The sequence below is a fragment of the Amia ocellicauda genome, chromosome 4 (genome assembly GCF_036373705.1).
Source record: "Amia ocellicauda isolate fAmiCal2 chromosome 4, fAmiCal2.hap1, whole genome shotgun sequence".
Lineage (NCBI taxonomy): Eukaryota > Metazoa > Chordata > Actinopteri > Amiiformes > Amiidae > Amia > Amia ocellicauda.
The window spans coordinates 16,467,430-16,494,825 of record NC_089853.1 but is presented as its reverse complement, the minus strand read 5'-3'; the positions used below and the strand labels follow the sequence as shown (position 1 = coordinate 16,494,825).

The 27,396-nt window shown below is 38.2% G+C and overlaps 1 protein-coding gene across 1 annotated transcript in view; it reads right to left on the bottom strand.

The window, feature by feature from the left end:
- LOC136747478 (receptor-type tyrosine-protein phosphatase eta) overlaps positions 1–27,396 on the bottom strand; it is an 88,928-nt gene that overhangs the window by 47,810 nt on the left and 13,722 nt on the right. Inside the window, exons 2-8 of the mRNA XM_066700309.1 lie at positions 8,242–8,263; positions 7,050–7,259; positions 5,538–5,792; positions 4,827–5,081; positions 4,116–4,370; positions 3,405–3,659; positions 2,694–2,948 (exon numbers count right to left, since the gene is read on the bottom strand). Coding sequence (XP_066556406.1) covers positions 2,694–2,948; positions 3,405–3,659; positions 4,116–4,370; positions 4,827–5,081; positions 5,538–5,792; positions 7,050–7,259; positions 8,242–8,263 — 1,507 coding nt within the window. The remainder of the gene's footprint in view (positions 1–2,693; positions 2,949–3,404; positions 3,660–4,115; positions 4,371–4,826; positions 5,082–5,537; positions 5,793–7,049; positions 7,260–8,241; positions 8,264–27,396) is intronic.

The following is a 27,396-nucleotide window of genomic DNA, read 5'->3' as shown; positions in this document are numbered from 1 at the left end:
AATCCTTCAGTTGAATTATCTGAGGCCACTGCAATAACTCTGAATGTGTAATTTATCCCAGCAGTCAGACCAGTCACGTTCAGGGATGTTTCAGTCGTAGTCTTATTTGCGATTTGATTTGCCCCAGCCTCCAGCACTTCTACTCTAAAGTAAGATCTGTTTCCCTCTGGTTCATTCCAGTTGAGATAGACAGACGAGGATGTGACTTCAGTCAGAGTTAGGTTCCTAATGACACCAGGCTCTGTGCGTGCAAGAAAGGGGGCGGGAAGAAAGAAACATGATGAAAAAAAATCTCATTCATAACCACCCATACATGTCTACATGAAGGAAGCGTTCTCAAGAATGTATATCACCAAAATAACTCACTGGTATAAACCTAGGAAATACTGCAGCTTAAAACTAATTCAATCACCTCACACACAGCAAACAATACAATCCCAAACGGAACATGCAATTCTAATGGAAAACCAATGAACCGACAGATAATGTGAAACGATTTAAATCGCCACTTTCACACTAGCATTCTCTACCCTACCCAGCTCTTGACCCAGGGACACCCACTCCTGACTCGAGTACATGCTGTCACGCAAATTAAAATCATTACAAGGGTTGCTAAAAATTGGGTCTGAACCATCATGTGTAGCATGTGCTAGTATAACAGGAGCCAAGAAAACCAATGAATCAATGTCGAAACTAGGTTGAATAAAATTACATGAGAGATTCATAACATCAAACATAACGGTCACTGCAATCAGAGAACTTCAGCCACTGGACTATGATCAACGTCAATTAATGAGTGCAAGGAGGTTACATTATTGGATTGTTGTGAAGTTCCAGGTACTGTAATGACAGAAGACTTACTTGTGTAGCAAGAAATGGTGACAACAAATCCTTCAGTTGAATTATCTGAGGCCACTGCAATAACTCTGAATGTGTAATTTATCCCAGCAGTCAGACCAGTCACGTTCAGGGATGTTTCAGTCGTAGTCTTTTTTGCGATTTGATTTGCCCCAGTCTCCAGCACTTCTACTCTAAAGTAAGATCTGTTTCCCTCTGGTTCATTCCAGTTGAGATAGACAGACGAGGATGTGACTTCAGTCAGAGTTAGGTTCCTAATGACACCAGGCTCTGTGCGTGCAAGAAAGGGGGCGGGAAGAAAGAAACATGATGAAAAAAAATCTCATTCATAACCACCCATACATGTCTACATGAAGGAAGCGTTCTCAAGAATGTATATCACCAAAATAACTCACTGGTATAAACCTAGGAAATACTGCAGCTTAAAACTAATTCAATCACCTCACACACAGCAAACAATACAATCCCAAACGGAACATGCAATTCTAATGGAAAACCAATGAACCGACAGATAATGTGAAACGATTTAAATCGCCACTTTCACACTAGCATTCTCTACCCTACCCAGCTCTTGACCCAGGGACACCCACTCCTGACTCGAGTACATGCTGTCACGCAAATTAAAATCATTACAAGGGTTGCTAAAAATTGGGTCTGAACCATCATGTGTAGCATGTGCTAGTATAACAGGAGCCAAGAAAACCAATGAATCAATGTCGAAACTAGGTTGAATAAAATTACATGAGAGATTCATAACATCAAACATAACGGTCACTGCAATCAGAGAACTTCAGCCACTGGACTATGATCAACGTCAATTAATGAGTGCAAGGAGGTTACATTACTGGATTGTTGTGAAGTTCCAGGTACTGTAATGACAGAAGACTTACTTGTGTAGCAAGAAATGGTGACAACAAATCCTTCAGTTGAATTATCTGAGGCCACTGCAATAACTCTGAATGTGTAATTTATCCCAGCAGTCAGACCAGTCACGTTCAGGGATGTTTCAGTCGTAGTCTTTTTTGCGATTTGATTTGCCCCAGCCTCCAGCACTTCTACTCTAAAGTAAGATCTGTTTCCCTCTGGTTCATTCCAGTTGAGAGAGACAGACGAGGTTGTGACTTCAGTCAGAGTTAGGTTCCTAATGACACCAGGCTCTGTGCGTGCAAGAAAGGGGTTTTAATAAAAGAGAACCAAAGGCAAATCTATAATGTAGTATTAATAAGAAACTCAAAATGAGCATAAAGTTCCATGCTTGTGTTTCTCTAAATCCTAGAAATGTAGATGAGGAAAAAATATAACCTTCTTTTTTGCCCCACATTATATATATAAATTAATAAACAAATCATATAGAAACTACATTCTAATGAGTGTATTCTTCTAAATGTATCAAATAAAATAAATAAACTTTTAGAAACGTGAAGAAAAAACAAAGTGTAAATGTCACAGTTCTGAAGAAGAAAACATCTGATGAAATACCAAAGGAATTGAGAGAAACAAAATCTCAAACCGTTAAAAATAAAATATGTAAAATCTATTTGAATAAACTGCAAGTAAACATGAGAAAAGAAAGTCAAAAGAACATGACACATTAAACCAAGGGGACAAGAACATGTCAAGTACAAATTCTCATACACACAATTTAGTGGAGGTCCCAGCCATTGTGACAATAGACGACTTGTATACAGAAAAGTATCAGTAGTTCCTTCAGTTGCATTATCTACAAAAACGAACTCTGAATGTGTATTTCCTCAATACAAGACTATATGCACCTTTAAAAAAGAGAAGATGTGCAGTGATATTCAGAAGTCTCAATATAATGATTGAAGACTTACTTGTGTAGCAAGATACATTAACAGCAGCTCCTTCAGTTGAATTATCTGAGGCCACTGCAGTAACTCTGAATTTGTATTTTCCCCCAGAAGTCAGACCAGTCATGATAATGAAGGTTTCAGTTGTATTCGTTATTGTACCAGTCTCCAGCACTTCTACTCTAAAGAAAGAGCTGTTTCCCTGTGGTTTTGTCCAGTTGAGAGACACAGACGATGTTGTGACATCAGTGACAGTCAGATTCCCGATGACACCAGGCTCTGTGCGTGCAAGAAAGGGAGTTAAAAATCAACAGTCATTTTAGTGTTATTTAAATAGTCTTTGTGTCACTGAAACGTAGGAAGCCTGTATTTCTTCAGGTCTAATCATGGTACAGTGAGATGCTGAAAAGGAGCAGAGCTGTGTTTTACACATAGAAATGAAAACAATACTAATGAAAGGTTCAACAGACCATGTGCTCTGTAAGATGGCAAATACACTATGATGTGTTAATTTATTGCCAGTACATACAGTATGTCTGAGCCAATTCGATTAGCTATACACTTTATACTAGGTCCTTTAAAGTCACAGGAAGAATATGTGACTGAGCAAAGTCTTTTCAAGTTGGATCATTTAACTACTGGATTTGAAACAAGATCCATCACCACAAAGTATGATCAGGTTCTGGAAATAAAAGCCTTTTGAAGCCTGAAACAGTTTAGGGATCGAAGTCTTACTTGTATAGCAAAATACATTAACAGCAGCTCCTTCAGTTGAATTATCTGAGGCCACTGCAGTAACTCTGAATTTGTATTTTCCCCCAGAAGTCAGACCAGTCATGATAATGAAGGTTTCAGTTGTATTCGTTATTGTACCAGTCTCCAGCACTTCTACTCTAAAGAAAGAGCTGTTTCCCTGTGGTTTTGTCCAGTTGAGAGACACAGACGATGTTGTGACATCAGTGACAGTCAGATTCCCGATGACACCAGGCTCTGTGCGTGCAAGAAAGGGAGTCGAAAATCAACAGTCATTTTAGTGTTATTTAAATAGTCTTTGTGTCACTGAAACGTAGGAAGCCTGTATTTCTTCAGGTCTAATCATGGTACAGTGAGATGCTGAAAAGGAGCAGAGCTGTGTTTTACACATAGAAATGAAAACAATACTAATGAAAGGTTCAACAGACCATGTGCTCTGTAAGATGGCAAATACACTATGATGTGTTAATTTATTGCCAGTACATACAGTATGTCTGAGCCAATTCGATTAGCTATACACTTTATACTAGGTCCTTTAAAGTCACAGGAAGAATATGTGACTGAGCAAAGTCTTTTCAAGTTGGATCATTTAACTACTGGATTTGAAACAAGATCCATCACCACAAAGTATGATCAGGTTCTGGAAATAAAAGCCTTTTGAAGCCTGAAACAGTTTAGGGATCGAAGTCTTACTTGTATAGCAAAATACATTAACAGCAGCTCCTTCAGTTGAATTATCTGAGGCCACTGCAGTAACTCTGAATTTGTATTTTCCCCCAGAAGTCAGACCAGTCATGATAATGAAGGTTTCAGTTGTATTCGTTATTGTACCAGTCTCCAGCACTTCTACTCTAAAGAAAGAGCTGTTTCCCTGTGGTTTTGTCCAGTTGAGAGACACAGACGATGTTGTGACATCAGTGACAGTCAGATTCCCGATGACACCAGGCTCTGTGCGTGCAAGAAAGGGAGTCGAAAATCAACAGTCATTTTAGTGTTATTTAAATAGTCTTTGTGTCACTGAAACGTAGGAAGCCTGTATTTCTTCAGGTCTAATCATGGTACAGTGAGATGCTGAAAAGGAGCAGAGCTGTGTTTTACACATAGAAATGAAAACAATACTAATGAAAGGTTCAACAGACCATGTGCTCTGTAAGATGGCAAATACACTATGATGTGTTAATTTATTGCCAGTACATACAGTATGTCTGAGCCAATTCGATTAGCTATACACTTTATACTAGGTCCTTTAAAGTCACAGGAAGAATATGTGACTGAGCAAAGTCTTTTCAAGTTGGATCATTTAACTACTGGATTTGAAACAAGATCCATCACCACAAAGTATGATCAGGTTCTGGAAATAAAAGCCTTTTGAAGCCTGAAACAGTTTAGGGATCGAAGTCTTACTTGTGTAGCAAAATACATTAACAGCAGCTCCTTCAGTTGAATTATCTGAGGCCACTGCAGTAACTCTGAATGTGTATTTTCCCCCAGAAGTCAGACCAGTCATGATAATGAAGGTTTCAGTTGTATTCGTTATTGTACCAGTCTCCAGCACTTCTACTCTAAAGAAAGAGCTGTTTCCCTGTGGTTTTGTCCAGTTGAGAGACACAGACGATGTTGTGACATCAGTGACAGTCAGATTCCCGATGACACCAGGCTCTGTGCGTGCAAGAAAGGGAGTCGAAAATCAACAGTCATTTTAGTGTTATTTAAATAGTCTTTGTGTCACTGAAACGTAGGAAGCCTGTATTTCTTCAGGTCTAATCATGGTACAGTGAGATGCTGAAAAGGAGCAGAGCTGTGTTTTACACATAGAAATGAAAACAATACTAATGAAAGGTTCAACAGACCATGTGCTCTGTAAGATGGCAAATACACTATGATGTGTTAATTTATTGCCAGTACATACAGTATGTCTGAGCCAATTCGATTAGCTATACACTTTATACTAGGTCCTTTAAAGTCACAGGAAGAATATGTGACTGAGCAAAGTCTTTTCAAGTTGGATCATTTAACTACTGGATTTGAAACAAGATCCATCACCACAAAGTATGATCAGGTTCTGGAAATAAAAGCCTTTTGAAGCCTGAAACAGTTTAGGGATCGAAGTCTTACTTGTGTAGCAAAATACATTAACAGCAGCTCCTTCAGTTGAATTATCTGAGGCCACTGCAGTAACTCTGAATGTGTATTTTCCCCCAGAAGTCAGACCAGTCATGATAATGAAGGTTTCAGTTGTATTCGTTATTGTACCAGTCTCCAGCACTTCTACTCTAAAGAAAGAGCTGTTTCCCTGTGGTTTTGTCCAGTTGAGAGACACAGACGATGTTGTGACATCAGTGACAGTCAGATTCCCGATGACACCAGGCTCTGTGCGTGCAAGAAAGGGAGTCGAAAATCAACAGTCATTTTATTAAAAATACATGTTTGTGTTGCTGTCCTGTGTAGCTATATTTGATGGCATGTCAGTATGAGTTACAGCCTATACGTGTTGATTGTAACCAACTTGGTAGAACTTATTCTTAACAACTAACACATCCATAAGTTACGCAAACTGTTTTTCACAATTTCAGTGCTAGCATTTTTTCCTGGGTAAACTCTGCATAAGCTTAATCGATTACCGTAAGTGTTGCTGAATAAAATAATCACATATCCCTGACACCGTGTGCTGCATCAACTTGTATTTAGTATGGGATTTGTGTAAAAACATGCAAAGTTCTCCCGTCAACGTGATTGTATTAATCGCATTTTTTTTAAGGTAGTGATTTATTTCTGCAGTCGGGACATTTAATGACACACCTGCCTGTCAGTTGTCAAATTCATGTCGCTGTAAACTCAGTGTCCTTTGTTTGTACTGTCATCCAGAAACCTGTCTACACGGGCATTACCATAGTACATACAGTTACCGGTAATCAGGGTTTAGCAATATAATTAAAACGTTCACTTCTTCATGCGATCGATCACATAAAAACATGCCCTGTCTAACTGTAATGTTGTAACAGTGTTAAGTGAGTCTAAACAAGGGAAATTTGAATCTTTCAGAGAATTGTTGGGACACCAGATTGTTTCATTAAAATCTGTATGGTCTAGTACCGCTGGCACTAGGGTGACGTATGGTCACCTTAGTTTATGAGGGTGTGACAGCGGGGGGTGGTGGGATTTCAAATGTTAACCCTAAGGATAATGTTACACGGATAGCTTATTTTCATTTTTAATTAAGACAAAGGTTTTTCTTTTTTTTAAATGCACCTACACTTTTTTATATCCCAAAATTCCACTACTTTCAGAAGTAATCAGATAATAACATTCCTACGAATATTAGAATATTTCAATACTGGTGCCCATCCCTATTTTGAAGACACAGGAAGCAGATTGTGAGTCACTGACCAATCTTTTCAATATGGCACATTTACCTCCTAGAATAAAAAGAGAGCCTATCACCACTTAGTTTGAACCAAGTACAAAACTGAGTCTTTAGAAGACCTCAGACACTGCATGGATTGAAGTCTGAAAGGGAAACATAAATAATTAGAAGCATCGCCATCTAGTGGACAAGTCAGTATACAGGTGACATGTTACAAAACAACCACACTGCACAAACTGACAATAACATGAAAGCACACTTACTTGTTGTTACATTTAAGCTGCAAGAGCAATTCAGCGTCACTTCATATGTGTTTCCCGGAGATAGGCCACTGATAATATTCGTTGTAGAGGATGAAATATTGGGACCAGATGGCATTCCAGACACATTTCTAATTTGACACTCAGGATCATTAAACTGAAATGTAATTGTTGTTGTTTCAATGGTGTAGTTTATTGGACTACTGAAATTACCTACAAATACAGATGCAAAGAAAGAAAGAAATAAGACAACCACAAAAACAACAATAGTAATAATAATAGTTATTTAATCAATCTGTCAAGCATTCCATCAGGAAATTAAACAGCCCGTTATATTTTATCAAAAAAATAAATGATACATTAGCCAGTTGCAATGCTGCAGCAAGTGTTTCTCAAAATATTGTCCCAGCATGGTGGCCAAGTAGTAAATAGACACCCCCACTCTCAAGCCACTGGTAATATGAAAAATTGAAATAAGGTCTCTGAAGATGATGGGTGAATAGTTTTTGATTTTCACTGTGTAGTGGTTGATACACTTTTGAAAATAGGATTCATTATCTTACAGAGGTAAGTACACATTTGGGTCTGACATTTATTTCTACTCATGCCAAATAAACCAATGCATGCAGCTGCCCAAAGTTGCACTAGTGGTTAATCCTGATTGACAAGTTTCAAAGGAAAAAGTACAAATGTTCAAACTTTTGGTTTGGCGTTATTTAAGCTTGATTAAATTGAACATCCGTTGATTTTCTTTAAATGATGTTGCATGGGGATCTTTGGTCTGCAATGTCTACAAATAAGTCCAAACACAGCATACACAAAAACTGTAAATGTCTCCCTTGAGTCCCAAGTATTGGTACAGATGGAGGCACTCAAATGAGATTGGATACCTGATATCAGGTCATATCTGTAGCCCCATATTAGAGCTTCACACCATTTTAGTCATGCCATTCAAGAAAAGCTTTCTTCCTTGAACTTAACCAAAGATGGAAAACATACATTTATCTCGGTCTCAGTTGATGATATCATGTAAATACAGTGTTTGTGAATGCTTAATCTGCGGATCCTTGCACAATGAAGCATAAGGTTTTACACAAGAGGAAACGGCAGGCAAAGCAAAGGCCTTTAAAAAAACATAGCAATCCTGAAATTATGTAGAATAAAATATTTTAAATTAAAATATATATATACTTACAATCTGACAACACACTTGAGACCTACAATTAAAGAGAAAAATAGATTTAAAATCACACAAATGATTACATTAAAAACAGTAAATATTTAATCTTAAATTAAATCCACTTGAACTGACCTTCTACAATAATACAAAAACTAAACTGACTTCAGTATGTTTATCTTGAAATCTTAAACTTATATCAATATATGAAGAGGCAGGGTAAGCTTAAAATCTTTCAAAAGGTATTCTTAATAAAAGCGTTGTGGCCAGATGAATAATTATGCTTATAATTAAGAGGAAAAACGAGAAAATAGATATTGTGTGAGACCGAATGCCAATTAATTATATTACAGTGACATCTGGTGGATGAAATTGAATAAGACAATACCATAAAAGTGCACAACTTATTAAATAAGACAAAAGATGTGTTCTTATGCCAGTGTCCCAGTTGATTTGAGAATTTGAGGTTTCACTTTAAATACTTTATTTCTAACAATCAAAATTAACATAGTGGCCACAATTAAAAACTGTAGTGTGTTTATGTAATTTGAGTAATTCAAAATACACACACAGACCCACACACGCACATATTCGTTCATCATTAAGACAGTGTTCCCTATCAGTTTTATCTGTGTAAAATATATTAAAAGTTAGTTAGGAGTAATTTACTCGTGGTTGGTTATGCTTTATATTAAGGGGCAGTTAACAGTATAAATACATTATTTAAAAATGTTCAGCACAGTCACCAGACTCAGTTAATTTCCCCATAAACCATGTGCTTTCAAACCTTCTGGTCACATAGCAATGTAAGTTAATATATCATTACACACAGGCTAATGGTCGATTACTGGAAGAAAAACTAGAAACAATGACAATCAATTTGCAAGAAGATTTAATTTTTGTTATAATCACATTTAAAACTCCTAAAGTCATGTCATAGATCTGGTTATAACGACCTCTTCATCGAGCATGATGTTGGATTCAAGGTCTATCTACCTTCTGTTTGGCCATATTTAAAGTATGCAGCTTAAATGTCTCAACTATTATTGAAAAAAGTACCAATTTTAAATATATACAGTACTGTGCAAAAGTTTTAGGGAGGTGTGAAAAGTAAGAATGATTTCAAAAATAGGCATGTGAATAGATTATATTTATCAATTAACTAATTGCAAAGTGAGTGAACAGAAGAAAAATCTACATCAAATCCATATTTGGTGTGACCACCTTTGGCCTTTAAAATCAATTCTTCTAGGTACACTTGCACAAAGTCAGGGATTTGTAGGCATATAGTCAGGTGTCTGATTAAACAATTATACCAAACAGGTGCTAATGGCCCAAACATCTTGGAGATCTAACCCCAGTTCTTCTGTGGATTTAGGCAGCCTCAGTTGCTTCTCTCTCTTCATGTAATCCCAAACAGACTCGATGATGTTGAGATCAGGGCTCTGTGGGGGCCATACCATCACTTCCAGGACTCCTTATTCTTTACGCTGAAGATAGTTCTTAATGACTTTCCCTGTGTGTTTGGGGTCGTTGTCATGCTGCAGAATAAATTAGAGGCCAATCAGATGCCTCCCTGATGGCATTGCATGATGGATAATTATCTGCCTGTACTTCTCAGCATTGAGGAGACCATTCATTCTGACCAAATCCCCAACTCCATTTGCAGAAATACAGCCCCAAAATTACAAGGAACCTCCACCATGCTTCACTGTTGCCTGCAGACACTCATTCGTGTACCGCTCTCCAGCCCTTCGGCAAACAAACTGCCTTCTGCTACAGCCAGATATTTCACATTTTGACTCATCAGTCCAGGGCACCTGCTGCCATTTTTCTGCACCCCAGTTCCTGTGTTTTCGTTCATAGTTGAGTCGCTTGGCCTTGTTGCCTCATCGGAGGCATGACTTTTTCGCCGCAATTCTTCCATGAAGGCCACTTCTGACCAGACTTCTCTGGACAGCAGATGGGTGTACCAGGGTCCCACTGTTTTCTGCCAATTCTGAGCTGATTGCACTGCTGGACATCTTCTGATTGCGAAGGGAAGTAAGCATGATGTGTCTTTCATCTGCTGCAGTAAGTTTCCTTGGCCAACCACTGCGTCTGCGGTCCTCAATGTTGCCCGTTTCTCTGTGCTTCTTCAAAAGAACTTGGACAGCACATCTGGAAACCCCTGTCTGGCTTGAAATTTCTGCCTGGGAGAGACCATGCTGATGCAGTATAACTACCTTGTGTCTTGTTGCTGTGCTCAGTCTTGCCATGGTGTATGACCTTTGACAGTAAACTGTCTTGGCTGTTCCTCACGCAGTTTTATTCCTCCTACACAGCTGTTTCTGTTTCAGTTAATGATTGTGTTTCAAACTACATATAAAATTGATGATCATTAGCACCTCTTTGGTATAATTGTTTAATCATACACCTGACTATATGCCTACAAAATCCCTGACTTTGTGCAAGTGTACCTAGAAGAATTGATGCGGTTTTGAAGGCAAAGGGTGGTCACACCAAATATTGATTTGATGTAGATTGTTTTCTCATGTTCACTCACTTTGCATTTAGTTAATTGATAAATATAATATATTAATATGTCTATTTTTTACAGCATTCTTAGTTTACAGCATTTTTTCACACCTGCCTAAAACTTCTGCACAGTACTGTATATTGTAACTGAGACATGAAGTCAGCGCCGCCCTGGCTAATTCATAAGTGGCTACTCTGCAGGGGCTGCTGGGAAGCAGAATATGAGACTTACAAAGTAAATTTTAAATGTGGTAATTGTTGTAAGTTCACCCTGTTCTGTTCTGTTCTATTGTATAGTTCTGTTGTTTTTCTTCCCCCCTTTTCATGTCTGCCTTTTCATTAGGTTTTCCCCCCTAATTGCTCGGGCTATGAATAGCCCCTGCCTTTTCTCAACACAAGTTAGTTATTTCCACTGCCTGATCTGCCTTTAACCAAGATTACCTGACAAAACTGCTACTATATATATATATATATATATATATATATATATATATATATATATATATATATATATAAAAGTGTGTGTTTTGTCTGATTATCTTTCATTATGCCTGCCTTTGGAACTAAAGAAGAGCCAGAGCATCAGTGTGCCACTAATAATGGTTAATGCTCATTGGTTTCTTTACAACAATGACTTATTATCACAAGCAGGACACAGATACTTGTCCCAAAATGCACAGCTTCAGTCTTTGAAGGGCAATTAAGATTTAACACAGGTATTCAATGTTCCCTCTTCTTCAACACATGCTGTTGGAGGTCTAAGACAAAATGTGTACTGGAAACTTCTGTGTGTCGAATCTTTATATTAGCACTGCAGTACTGACACTTTAACAGTCAGAAAAGGCAAATGGTGACACCACCCTACATCCTACAGGAAGGAGAAAGCCTAAAATAAGCTCTTGGTACCCCTTTTCTTACCAGTTTGCACTTTACATTCTAGATTATTTGGGAAGTTCCCCTCTTACAGGGTGCAGACACTCCCAAACCAAGCACCAGCTCCGCGACCTCTAATAGCTGCACTTTCACAGAGTGGGAAGGGCAACAGAGAAAAAGTAGACAGAATCTTGTTGAGTAAGGGAAAAGTGTTGCATTTAAAGGACCTGAGTTACTAGCCTAGTGATGCCCAGCAATTGCCATTGAGCAGGAACTGATCTGCAGCTGCAGCTCGCTGGAGGTTGCTTGCTTAGCTTCTTTTAAAAATGCAAAAGCGTGAAAAGCATTTAGACAGACTTCAACAATCTAAACCAGAGCTGCAAGGCACAAAAAGCCTCTTGCAAGGCAGTGTGAAATGGGTTCAGCTGACGAGTTCTTACAGTTTTGCTATGTGTAGCACCCTTGTGTAAAGGCTTCCTTCCCCATTTCACAAAGCAGAAAACAGTCCAAAAGTTCCTCATAATGTCTGCATTATTATGCCCTTTGAGGCTTGTTTTATTTTTAAAACATTAATGTGGCCTTATAAAGACATTCATAATAATCATAAAAATCATTCAAACTGGGACTGGAAGAAGGGAAAGCCTATTACTATTATATATTTTTTTCTGGTCCTGATGAGTGTCACCCCAACTGAAGAAAAGCCAACCAACTTCATATATGAGATCTGAAATTTACAATTTTTAATTTGAGAATGTATCAAATTTGGCAAATTAAGAAGTTGTCAAAAAGTACAGATTTTGAAGTGTTATTTAAGATATATATATATATATATATATATATATATATAGATATATATTCTTACTTTGCCAAATTTGATAAATTCTCAAGTTAAAAATTGTAAATTTTAGATCTCATATATGAAGTTGATTGGCTTTTCTTTAGTTGGGGCGACACTCATCAGGACCAGAAAAAACTCAAATCTGCTTTGACCCCCAGCAGGTAATATAAACATACATATATTCTATATATGAATGTTTTTTATGTATAATTGTTCATATATGCATCCATAGAAAAAAATGCCATCAAATATTTGAAATCTGCCGCAAGGCATTGCATAGCAACGTTTTCGTTTGGAAAGAATATTACTGTACATCCCCCCCAGGCAGACTATGCTGACCTAATAGACTTCTAACGTACTCACTTCATCATCTAAAGACAGTGAAGTCTTTCATAATACATAGCTTATTAATGTATTAATTGATAGCTTATATGCAACATATTATTTTCTGACATTACACAGTATATTCAGACATGCTTACAATAGGTTTCTCCAAAGCTTGAGACAACTGACCAGCATGACTATTTAGTGTTTTTTTTATGTTTTTTTTTACTGCTGTGCAGACTTAGATCCACTTTTTCTAAACCTCTGTCTTACAATTGAACGTAAAGTACTGCTTTAAATACATTTTTTTCTTTCACCTTCTCACACCTGTTATCATCTGCTGGAACTCGGCCTTTAGAATGCTGCCATTATTTGTATAATATCAGGAGCAATTCTTGGTCCGGGGGAGAATCCACTGAATATCAGCGGATTATTCTTTATCATAAACATACAGGCAATGAACCCTATATGTGTTTAATTTTCCATATCTGAACAGCTGAATGCATGACTGCATTTGCAGAAAAGACACTCCCAGCTATTATTGTGCCGGTTGCCTTCTCTAGAGTTGCCTTCCTCTCTAGAGAATAGCATGAAAAAGCCACATACGGCAGATCTAAGAATGTGCCTCAAACTACGCCCCATTCCCCCATCACTTTCCCCAATCCTCAAAACAATCCTTACTAACCAGAGAAGAGATCTAGCCTTCTTGACTGTGCTCCTTGCCAAGCAGTGCTTGCGTAAATTTGTGACACTGTTTTTCATACATACTTCTACACACACGTGGCTCCAATCTATACTGCGGTTCAGATGATCAAGATCTTTTAAAACCACAGCTTGTGCAATTGTAAATGATCATTGAGAAATTGGATGGAGTTCATAAATATATATCTATACTACATATATCTATACAAGTACAGTATATGGTGAATTAAGGTTTACACAGCAGCATTCGCTATGTTGGCACACTTTCCGTGCAGGGGAACCGATGTTATCATGATATTTGCTGCAAATAAGCAATGACTAGCATAAACTTCAAGTGCTGGACTACATCAGGTTGTTTCTGTAACTCATTAACCTTAACCTTAAAAAAAACTACTTTAAAAAACCTGCACTGGGTGGGTCTCTTGCTCCTATTAAGCCAGGTGGCATAAATCAATTTCCCTTGGCCCTTGACTGTGACTTAACATCTTGTCTGCACTTATCAGCTTTTACAATATAGGATGTAAGACCTTATATATATATCTCGTATACACTTGTGTAAATTGGAATTTGTAAAATGTATTATGCCTTGAATCACTTTGTATTGCTCTTATATTTTGTATGTCGCCCTGGACAAGGGCGTCTGCTAAGAAATAAATAATCATAATAAATAATAATAATAATAATAATAATAATAATAATAATAATAATAATAATAATAATAAATGCAATATATGAGATGCTTAAAAGTGGGCAAATGGCTGTTCTTTATATTACAGGACTTTGGAGCAACAGCATGGAGTTTTTGAAGGCTTTCCCCATCAAATATTCCACCGAGGGTTGGGAAGGCCTCTGCAAAGAGCTGGGTGGCCAGAGCAGGGCATAACCTGGGGGGAGGGTGTCATTTTGGGATCAGTGTCTGTACAAAGCACCTTGTAGTTTAGATTGCTTTGATCCTCGCCGTTTACTGCAGCTTAACCTGTATTAGGCCCAAAATCAACACTCTGACCACCCTGCAAATCACAAATGACCAACTTGTACCCAGTCACAGTGTATTTTATTGTCACAGGCCATTTTGGACAACTCCTAAATAAGAACATGATAGGGAACAAGTTTGTAATGTTGTAATTTGAGGGGGAACTAAAATGTTGTATGATGTCTAGGCCTTTATTAAATAATAGTGTACACAGGAAAAGATAAGTTAGATAAGAAAAGGGCAAAAGAGTCTCCTCTAAGGCTCCTCTAAGAAGCGGTACAGGATTTATTTATTTTTAAGTGCTGGTGATTTTATTTTTGTTTGCTACTACTATGTAGGCAAATATAAAAGTGAAAATAAAATGAAAGCACCTGGGATGTGTGAAATTAAGTCAAGAGACAAAAGAAAGTTTGCTTGAACAGTTCCTTTTTTTATAATGAGGTTCTACTCAGGATCCAAGTAGCTAAGTATTTGCTTTACAATAAATGAAGTCTCTACACGTTATTCAACAGTGCAGAAAACCTTCCTGACCATTTAGTTTGTCTACGTTTTATTTTCCTCTCAAACTACACACACTGACCAGTGTAGCTGGTCCTTTTCCGCTTCATTTTTGAAGCCTCCCATGAATGCTGCCTTCCACCATCCAGTCACTGATTGTATTCTTAAATGTCACACCTGATGGAGGATTCCCTAATAGCGCCCTTTTGATGGTTAGTGTGCGGCTGGCATTTCACTGGATCAAATGGAGGAAAAACAGAAGACGCTTTCATTTCACCTAAGTATTCCACTGTGCCAAAAAAAGTAAGTACAATCCATTCTTTCATAGTTCTATTTCTGGATTGGCATGGCCCAGTTCTCATGGCTGTGCACCGGAAGGGATAGGGAATACTTTAAAGGTACTTGACAACAAAGCAGTTAGTCAGTGAAGTTCTGCATTACACATTCAGCGTATTCAGGGGAGAGCTATGTGGAGTGCAAACAAAAGCCGTGCACAACCAGCTTGACAGGTTCTGTTTGTTTTTTTGTTTTGTTCACTCTGTCTCTTTGCAGTGAAGTGCACAGACTCACATGCAGCTTAAGTTACATTGTGTGACGGCATTTGTAGGGAAGAGAAATCAAACGGCACCTTGAAACATATCAGTTGTTACAACTCTACTCAATATCTGTTCTCGCCAGGAGAAAGAGTGCCCGGGCAATCTGTTGTGGCAACCCGTAATGTGCTGCAGCCACACCCTATATTGAAGGGCTGAAGCTGGCTCTGGCCTGCATCTAAGCTTCCCTATTGCACAAAAAAAAGCTGGGCCACAAAGACAGGGGGTTGCCTGTACTGTAATGGTGGAATAATGAAAATGCTCTCTCTTCCTTACACCCCACTGAAATATCTGACTACAGGTTTAACACGTAAGTTGAAGCAGGAGTTCTGCAATCTTGAGGCCTGTTTGTGTCACATTTTAGAAGCTCAACAAAGGCTCCACCTGGTCTGTAGGGGATGGGAGACCTCTGAGAACTGGGAAGTTCAGTAAGTATTTTTGGAGGATCAGTAGGTGGCATTCTGTCCTCTAGACTGCAACACCAAAGCTAAAGCTCATGTGTCATGACAATACCCACATGTCTTGACAATGGCCAAGTGTGGTTGGAGGAAGAGAGGGTTTTCAGATAACAAACTGAGGTCCAGACTGCCTGTGGTCAAGAATAATTGCAGCCATAGAAGGTCACTGGGAAACACAGAGCACAAGTGGTGTGATATCAATCATGGCCACACACATTGTCAATTACTGTTTGATTAACCAGTTTGGAAGGGTGGACTGTCAGTACCTCACCCTGTCTCAGGACTCCACCGTACCCTGGTTTGATAGAATCTGCATTAGCTCAACGGGTTACAAATCCTGAGGCACAACTAGAGAATGCAAGGGGTCCCAGTGTCTTGACTTAACTCCAGTCAACATCAATTTGAAATGTGTCAGTAGTTACTTTCTTCTCCACCTTACCGGCAGGTGTTAGGGAGTTTTGGAGGCAAAATGGGTGCTTATTTTCAGTGCTAGATACGGTTTATACTCCAACTACCTCTAGAGCCCTATGGGATCCATTGAGATAAAAATGATTAAATGCAAGGTATATTGATTAGTATTATGATCCTTATTGGGGGTCTGGAATAAGCTAGACAACCATAGACTGTCACCTATTAATTAAACAAGTGAGATGGGTGGATTAGTGACCTCTCATTTGTAACCTTTGTTGTGTTTTACTTTTCTAAATTAATACAAGTTGCTTTTGGAAATCTGTGCAATGCAGTAAACAGCACTTCTCAGTTAGGCTCTTAAACTGATGCTGACAAATGGACATAATGACATAAGCATTGAGCTACAAACCAGTCACCACATAAAAGGGATATGCTGGGGATGTATAATTACATCATGGACTGACATCCAAATGATGTTTTATAAGACCTGAATTCCCCATTTTAGAACAGTCCGGTGAATTGCTAACTGCAGGCAACTCAATGGCATAATGAACAAAAAGGGAAGTAAAAACCCCAAAAAAATTAACTTATTGAAGAATATTCTTCCTCTATGTAGTCAGAACACAAAAGGAATCCAGGAATTAACTCTACCGTTATCTTCTCTGAAATCTGTACAAATATTTCCACCACTTCCTGATTCTTTACAACAACAACAAAAGAAAGCGCACTTGAAATTCAGCTGGCAGACGTTTCTCTCACAGGAACCTTGCTCCGATTAACCAATACCAGTTCAACAGTGGTTTAAAAATTGTGTTTCATCAGAAAATTTAATCAAAATGTAAAAAAAAAAAAAAAAAACTAGAACAAATGCTTTAAACTGCTAACGCAGCAGTAACTCGACCCAGCAATTTCGGATGAGACAGGAAAATTCTTGATTGTATTTTTTGTTTTCATCTTTCCTCTGGCAGGTGACTAGAGGAAACCCAAATATAGATTCCTTATGTCTGTATACATAAACCACATACATGACAAAGGTCACAAGAGGAATGAGATGAGTTTCAGCATTTGACTGTCAAGAAGAGGTCTAAGGATTGTAAATATAGGTAGAATAATCACAGGTGTGTTATGCTATTGGTTGCATCAAGCAGGGGAGTGTATTAAAACTACATTAAAGGTGCGGTCTTGTGCGGATTGTATTTGACTGTATGGAACTGTGATAAAAAGCATTGAATGGAGAAAATGTAGGACATTTACATTAATTCTTATTTGCAAGTCAGGCCTACAAGTGAGGATCAAGGAGGAATCCATTCTCTGGCAATGGCTCTTTAGCTTTGTTGACTGTCCAAGACATATCAAGACAGCACAATATAGTATGTTAAAAAAAGGAGATACAAAAACTGAAAATCAATTTTTGAGTTCAGATATGCGCTCAAATTGAAAGCAAACATCTAATATATTTAAGTCCTGGGAATAAGGGCTTGTACGTTTTACAGCAGTGATTAAGGGTAGAGCAAATGATTTTTATAAATTAAGTTAAAAAGTGAAGTAACCACAAAGTTAATCTGGTCAGAGTTCCTGTAAATTGTATGTATTATTAACAAGCATGAGAGGAAGCAGACTGCCCCTAAAAAAGTGAATTTGACTTCCTTCTTTTTTGTGGCAGTGCATTTTGAACATTTCTGTCCCTGCCTTCTGAAAATAAACCTAGCAGTGCAAAGCAAAAAAATCTCTAAAAAACTTTGAAATAAGCTGGATTCTGAGAAGAAGAATAAAAATGTTCTTATTACACAACTGTTTTTGTTGTCTAAAGGTTCATTACAGAAATTATTTGCCTCTACTGCTTACTGCAACATGGCCTTAACAACTTTTAATGAAAAACACACAGAGGACTCTTTAATTAAATTAATTTGTCACAATCTGTCTATTATCCATTCTGTCAGTCATCCTTATTGATAATTTTAACATCTGGGACTCGGCTGTCGTTGAGTGTATGAGTGATGTAGTCTGCTCTTGAAAATAAAGAATTGTCATCAAGTAAGGGAAAGTACTGCCAAGCCATTTAAACATAACTTTATTAGCCCCTGGGCAACAGCCATGGATGGAATCTGAGAACATTGGGCTTAATTATTATCATTTGTTCATATGGGGGGAGGGAGTTTCGAAAGCCTATGGCCAGGAAAGGCGTAGAAGATACAATGGTTGGAAATCAAATAGGCCAAACATTATATACCCAAGACTGTGCGACACCGATAATTGCCCCCATGTTGTGTCAAATAATGTTGTGACCTCATTCCACTAGTGAAAACATCTTTGGGACTGAGGCACTATATATCAGTATACTCGAGTGCATCTGTACATCAGTGGAATGGAATGGAATAGGTGTGCCTAGAATAGGTCATTAATCATTCAGCTGAAAATTCTGTGATTATTTCATTTTGTGGAGGGGGGTAGGGGTTATAATGCCAATGTTGTACATGTTTGTTGTATCTGAATTTCTGAAGGGAGATCCCCATTCCTTTACTTATTATTATTATTATTATTATTATTATTATTATTATTATTATTATCATTATTATTTTGCCGTAACAACTTTTTTTTTTATTATTGGTCAAATTTAACATAAGAGAAAGACAACTTCCTCATTTTCACTCCAGAGAGAACTTTGCATAGCTGTGTATATCTTTTTTTTTTTTTTTTTTTTTTTTTCGGTTTCTGATACAGCCAAAAGTTAAATACAAACATCTGAAATATCGCAGGAGTCAAGGCTAGCAAAGTGATTACAGGTTGGTGCTATTTTTAAGAGCTGGGCTGTACAGACACAGATGGACACTGTCTGTATTGAAACCTTACCACCAACTATACTACAAAAGTATTACACAGGTCATGGTAAGAGTAAAGAGAGGTAGGCCAAACCAATGCTTTCAATGTCCTATCAGAAATCCCTGTAAATAATCCCCCTGAAGAACAGCCTTTACATTTTAAAGTATTTATTTTTTAATTACATCAATTGCAACCTTGGACGTTAATCGTAAACTGAACACTCGGTGAGTTTAATTATTCAATGGTGGAAATGTATGTTGAATTGTTGCATGGTGCAAACTGACCGAGTGACAAACAAACCAACAAATAAGCATGTAGTTCTATGACCAGGATGTGAAGAGAGACTTTGTTTTTTGTAGTATGGGAAAACAAGGAGAATTAATACATAATCCTGAAAAAATTTGTACTACAAGGAGGCCACAGTAGGTTGGGGCTTGAAGGAGAGATAAGGAACTGAAGACAAGGAAGACATGCAGTACAGGGGAATTAAGGGAATACAACTATCAAGATGCTTTTCCTCACAGACGTCTGGAAGCAATGCAGGTCATATAATTGCATATAGAAATCTAAGTGTCACTTTTGCATGAGACTGGGAGAAGAGAGGGGAGGGTAATGCTTTTGGCTGTAATGCTCAGTGACTAATATCAAAGGACTGGAAGACAATCAAAAGTCACCCTGTCCCCCCCCTTAAAGAAATGGCTACTGTAATAAATTCAGTTAAGCTTGACGCTGTATTGATGGGCAGATGTACTCGACAGCATTCCAGGGCAAGGCAGGCTGCTACTGGCTCCAGAGTTTCCAGAAGAAAAGCCTTATCAGGCGATGCAGGCCATTTATAATGGAGTGGCATTCTGTGGCAGGAAGAAATCCATACAGCAAATCCGTGCTAACACTTCCCTCCCAGACTTTCTCAAGGGACCAGTGTTTCAAAGGGAAGAAAATTCCCTCCAAGCCCTTTCCTTATCCTTATTCACGATTCATAACAATAACATTAAACTCCAAAGCGCTCATTCTTTCCAAAGCCTTCGGATGGAGGGGCTACGCTGGATTTGGGAGGTGTATCTGCAGAGTAAATGTAGACTTGAAAGCGCTCTGCCACTTTCGAAGCCGTAAGTTGCAAATACAGTCGCAAAGCAGCTGGAGTTTTTATGTGGCAGAAAACAGTTAAAAATAGCCTGGAGGCTGTGCCACCAGACAACTAGACACATACAGGCCCAAAACTGGCTGAGTGTTATTGAGGGTTTCTGGGTTTATTAAGTGTATACATGGTGGCCCACTGCTTGCCAGTTACATTAACACCTTTTCCTCTTCTGATTTTAACATTAACAGAAAAACAAAAAAGAAACACCCACGGCACAAACCGTTGCTCCCTTCAGAAGTGAAAGTCAAAGTGAAACATGTTCAACAGCAAGATGTTCCACTTTCTACCTACAGTGGTCCTCTAATTTGTATATATATATATATATATATATATATATATATATTTTTTTTTTTTTTAACTGAATAAGTCAGCAGTTGCCGGTACGTGAATGGTAAAAATCAACAAGGCCTCTTAAATTTCTGAACTGCAATAGACATTGTTAAAGTAGCATGCATCACCACTTACTGCTGGCCCTGTGCTTTATCTCATTAAAGTTGCATAGTGCATGTGAACAGCTTTCTCTCAGTGGAGTGCAGTCTGTAATTCCTTAAGACGTCTATGAATGCGAGTCAAACTATGTAGGCAAATCTTCCCGCATGCAAAACATAACCTTGAACCTGAGTTAAGAAATTAATAAAAGTTAAGTAAGCGTTGGGGACTGGGGAAACACAAACACTGGTCTGCTACACTGAGGACTAAATACACTGCCTGAGTTTGGATGTCATGGTAACCTATTGGATGGAATAAATATTGATGTGTCCTGACCTCTGGGGACAGCACAGCTACTTAAAAACTCACTGGTGCCTGACCATTCTCACAGTGACGTGTGCACAATCTCTGACAAACTGTCCAGGGCAGAGGAAGGATTAACAACGTATGTGTAATGAAAACAGTGCATCAGTTTACCCAGCAACTCCAAGACCCATAGCAAAGCTTCAAATGCATCTCTTTTCAAGTCAGTTGATTAATGTGTTCCGCCTTCAAGAAGGTCAAGAATTTAGAGCCAGTTCCCATTGCCTAGCTTGCAATGTGCACAGACTGAAAAACAAACAAAACTAAAAACTAAACAGAAATGTCTCATTCTGAGCCATCTCCTCCAAGTTTGTATGAAAGTAACATTGCACTTTTTAGTCTACAGTCCTCCCTCTTTATTCTGCAAGTGTAGGGCTGTGATTGGACTACAGAGGTAAAACTGGAGGGATGCCAAGGAGATAACATACAAAGGGACAGCTGTGGTATCCAATTTGTGTTTTCTGCTCTGATTTCACCAGCAGGCCCTTTTTAGAAAACCCCATTCTGTTTCACCCATTCTCTCCTGGATCTTGTCAATGAAAAGGGGACCTCTCCTCAGAGAGCTGACACTCTTATCCAGAGCAACTTACATTTGTACCCATTTATACAGCTGGGCATTTTACTGGAGCAATCTAAGTGAAGCTCAAGAGTACAACAGCACTGCTCCACACAGGATTTGAACCCACAACCTTCCAGTCATGAGTCCAGAGCCCTAACCAAGTTTTTTTCACTGTTTTTCACAAGTTTTTCTCCCATATGTTTTTTCCTGAACTACATTGCTCAGATTACAGAGAAAATCTTCTGACACTGACTTGGCACAAAGGGTAGGTTGTGCTTTTTTCCCCTCTAATAATATTGTACATTTATCATGTCCAATTATATGTGTTAGGCATCATTCTCCAGTCTCCTGTTTTGCTTTGATTGTTGTTGGCTAAGATAATGAATTGTTTCCAGCTATGCAGGTTCCATTGCATAGTGATGAATTAGAATTGAACCATATCTTTCCACCCATCATTAAATAAATTCTGCTCAATGCAGTGATACTTTCCTCCTGTGAGGTCCTTATGTTACTTTTTAGAAGCATTTATGTCATTGACAGAGAGAAAGATTACAAAAGTTCAGAACACAATTAAGAAGAATTACAAAATTACCTAAAACAAACACTGGTAACAATGATTTAGCTGCTTTGGAGATGTACTCCTCTCCAACAATTTCTAAAGCAATGCTAATTATTTGCTGGGCATATACTGCAATTCAGGGTATTATGCAGTCTTAATTTGTGAACCAACACCATTTCTACTGGACATAGCAAGTTTTTTGGTTTCTGTGTTTGTTTTTGTTTTTACAATGGACACATAGCACCTTTTTAACAAAGTGTGGGCACTGCCAGCTATAACCAGCCAGCAGCAAGTCCTGCACAGTTCATTAAGTCTAAACTGGGCCCTACAACATTATTAAGACAGCTAAAAGGGGATAGAGATTTCAAAGCTGGCACTGGCATTTAGCAATTTCAGTATGAATATGTGACCTTTAGTACTGCTTAATAGAATATATAAGATCAAACAATAAAATTGAAAATACAAAAATGTGGGACAAAAAGAGCACAGTTGAAGAATTCCCTTCTTTCACCATCTGGAGGAGGTGGTTGCCATATACAAATGGCTGCTCCCAATAAGACCTTGTAAACTAATGACCCAGTTCTTAATATAACTTGCAGGATTGTGGAGACCCTGTAAGGTTTGTCCAGGACTAAAGCTTGCGGGAATGTTGTTCTATGCAGCAAAAAAAACGTATCTGGAGCGATCTTCCTTGTGTTCGCTGCACTGTTTGGAGATGTGACTAAAGCTTCTGGTATGTACTCCTAACCATGCCTTGGAGCTCTACTTGCCCATTATAACTTGCTGGACAAAAGGTGACTTGTTTAGCTGTCTGGAATGGTTTACAAATAGATATCTTAAAGCATAGCAAGCCATAGGCTGTCAACAATGTATTAATTCAGCCTTACATCCTAAATAGTTAATTTTCTGTCAGTCTGCAGACCCTGTTGGTGTATCAGTCAGGCATGGAACATTTTGCTGTGTAGTGATTTTGGTATGTTATTTATTTATTTTTTCGGTCTCTTCAAATACTCAACATACTACAGAGGGCTTTACTTTGCAGCAAGCGGATGTAGTTTGAGTCAACAAAGCTGAATGTGTTACAGGGATTTGTCAGTTTATAGTGTGTTTCAACGTGTCTTTGCATCTCTGATGTCATCCTGCAAGGGGATTGTCTCTCCAATTAAAGGGGATCTTTAGTTAGTCTACTCCTATGAAAAAGTCTCCCAAAACCATATGTACAAAATCATGTCCCTTATCAACCATTTGCCGAACAGTCACTGTTAAACTTTTACAATTGCTTCCAGAAAATCAGGAGCAAAGTCTTTTCGAACAAACCTCTGTGCATACCAACTTGCCATAACACAAAATTTGTATCGCTCATTTCTTTCATGTTCATTTTGAGAAGCACGAGAAATGGGCTGGTAACCCAGTATCGCAGCCCAATTTTATTGCCATCTTTGCTCTATTTCTTTGGCATCAAAAGCAGCACCTCTATGGTCTCCTTATTGAGTTGAAATTGGCACTATTGTATTTCATGAATTAAAATCCCAAGGTGTCACATTTCTCATGCATTGGACAATAAAGTGTTATTTTCAATATTTTAAATGTAAAAAGGTCAAGTGGATAAGTCATTCAATGGAGAATCCCTAATCTCTAGGTGTTGGATTTAATGTTTAAATAATAACACTGTTTCCCAGCTAGTTCACTGTATAATAATAAGCTTTTTTTTTAATACTTTACACACAAAGAGTTTAAAATTCCCCCATGAAGCAGCACTTAAATCCAGTTTAAGAACTAGGGGGAATTATACAAGGCATTGTTTTTATTTATTTTTCTAAATCTATGACCTCTGTGCTTTTGGCTCCAACTAAAGAAGCTCATTGAATAGTGGAGTAAAACATTGTAAAAATAATATATTTAAAAAAACAGACCATTCATGCATACAATACATAAAATATTAAAAGTACAGAAACCAATTGTCTGGCTCAAGAGGAAGAAAAAAAACTGGCTTCTACAGGAAGCAAGAACAAAATCAGTTGAAGAGCACATGAAAAGGCTGAATCACATTCAGGTCATGGGGGCATTTTATTTTCTGTTAATTACCTGCTCTCTAATGGGTGGGCTTGATTTTTTTTACACTTATCTTAATGGCATCTTTAGAATAGTTCAATACCAGATTCAAGTCTAAAATAACATCCTCGTTCTTCTTGTAGAAGAAAGAAAGAGAAAGAATGATGAAAGTAGGTGGAAAGACACCCTGATAAGAATTTTACACACATATACCATCAAGTACCCATCTGTTATCCACAGTGAAGTCTCTGGCTTGTGTGAGTTTTGATTCACCACCAATAGTACCCTGCAGAATGCAAACTATTTAAAACACAAATCTAGACGTTAAGCTGAAAAGTTGTTAAAATGCAATAGAATTACATATATTCTCATAATATCATAAAATTGTGAAATAATACAGGGAATGTAGCCTTTTCTCCACAACCAGCACTCCAACCACCAGAGTCCTGTTATGGCTTTAGTTGCTTAGTTGCTTAGTTGTTTAGTTGTGTATATATGTATATATATATATATATATATATACACACACACACACACACACACACACACACACACACACACATACAAGCAACTAAAGCCATAGCAGGACTCTGGTGGTTGGAGTGCTTGTTGTGGAGAAGAGTTGAGAATAAAATGCGTTGATCAGCTTTCATCCAGATTAGCTGTTAGCATGCAGGAAATGTACAAACAAATAAAGCAAAAGCTACAGGCAATATTGCAATAAACACAAGATTAAGACATACCCTATATGTATATGTATAAATGCCATGGTGCAGTATTGTACTAGGTTTGTAGACTTTCGGGGGTGTTTCCCCTCGGCACTTTAACAACTTTTCTCATTATTTTCAGAAAGGAACGGGAATAGTCAGTGTAGGTAATACAAAGATAGGTATCCTGAATGTATTCTATATATATAAAAAATATATGAATACATCAAAACTTCAACCTGACAGTTGCAAAATTACAAACTCAGTAGTGGCTGATTCATTTTCAACAAAAGCCAGCATCAAGTATCAGGTTTGTGATTTGGACTTTGCTGGTGTTTTAAAACTTGATTTGATCTATGTACATAGAGAAAGAGCACTTAGTGTAGCGTTTGGAGGATGTAAAACACAATTTTTATCATCAAGATTTGCAAAGAAAATAAGAGGGATATTGAAAGGCCTTTGTTCTTTTGTGGGACAGATGCTTTTGTTTGCATTGCTAAGTATTTCAAAAATGGTCATGTAGGGCAAAGTCAGAATTAGTGGATTATTAACAAGATCTGACACTGAATGTTCTGTGAATGATTCAAGTTTTTTGAGGAAGTAAAACAAGCTAATGGCAAAATGAAATAAATAAATATAGCTGAAATAAATGCAAAAGCTATGTGAAACTCACATTGAGGAAAGAAAAACATTTAAAGTTGCCAATTTTCATAACAGATAACCCCTGTGACCAAAGTGTACATTGATCTCAGGACCCAGATCAAAAAGCAATGGCATTTCTGAGTTTGGATTTCTCAGTCCAAATAAAATGTCACCCTTTTCTAGACTGTACAGTAAAGTCTTTTAGAGAAGTAGGCATAGTCAGTGGTTACACCCTGCTTTTAGTTTCTTCTGTCTATCCAATAGAAACCCTATATCAAGTACTGAGTGGGTCTGTCAATGCCAGATTTGCTCTGGAAGATATCAAGTTTTTCCAAAAACTTAATGAAGTGACTTAAACTAGATTATAATTATTTAATTTGTGCAGAATTTGGTTGAGGCAAATGCCAAATGTTTTCACTCTCTCCCAATGACCCATCAGACCCACATACAGTGAGGGAAAAAAGTATTTGATCCCCTGCTGATTTTGTACGTTTGCCCACTGACAAAGAAATGATCAGTCTATAATTTTAATGGTAGGTGTATTTTAACAGTGAGAGACAGAATAACAACAAAAAAATCCAGAAAAACGCATTTCAAAAAAGTTATAAATTGATTTGCATGTTAATGAGGGAAATAAGTATTTGATCCCCTATCAATCAGCAAGATTTCTGGCTCCCAGGTGTCATTTATACAGGTAACGAGCTGAGATTAGGGGCACTGTCTTAAAGGGACAGGCCCAGAACTACACGGGAGGATCTTGTTAATGATCTCAAGGCAGCTGGGACCATAGTCACCAAGAAAACAATTGGTAACACACTACACCTTGAAGGACTGAAATCCTGCAGCGCCCACAAGGTCCCCCTGCTCAAGAAAGCACATGTACAGGCCTGTCTGAAGTTTGCCAATGAACACCTGAATGATTCAGAGGAGAACTGGGTGAAAGTGTTGTGGTCAGATGAGACCAAAATCAAGCTCTTTGGCATCAACTCAACTCGCCGTGTTTGGAGGAGGAGGAATGACCCCAAGAACACCATCCCCACCGTCAAACATGGAGGTGGAAACATTATGCTTTGGGGGTGTTTTTCTGCTAAGGGGACAGGACAACTGCACCGCATCAAAGGGACGATGGACGGGGCCATGTACCATCAAATCTTGGGTGAGAACCTCCTTCCCTCAGCCAGGGCATTGAAAATGGGTCGTGGATGGGTATTCCAGCATGACAATGACCCAAAACACACAGCCAAGGCAACAAAGGAGTGGCTCAAGAAGAAGCACATTAAGGTCCTGGAGTGGCCTAGCCAGTCTCCAGACCTTAATCCCATAGAAAATCTGTGGAGGGAGCTGAAGGTTCAAGTTGCCAAACGTCAGCCTCGAAACCTTAATGACTTGGAGAGGATCTGCAAAGAGGAGTGGGACAAAATCCCTCCTGAGATGTGTGCAAACCTGGTGGCCAACTACAAGAAACGTCTGACCTCTGTGATTGCCAACAAGGGTTTTGCCACGAAGTACTAAGTCGAAGGGGTCAAATACTTATTTCCCTCATTAACATGCAAATCAATTTATAACTTTTTTGAAATGCGTTTTTCTGGATTTTTATGTTGTTATTCTGTCTCTCACTGTTAAAATACACCTACCATTAAAATTATAGACTGATCATTTCTTTGTCAGCCTGAATGTTATAGTCCAGTGGGTCTAGTGTGCATCAGAGTAATGC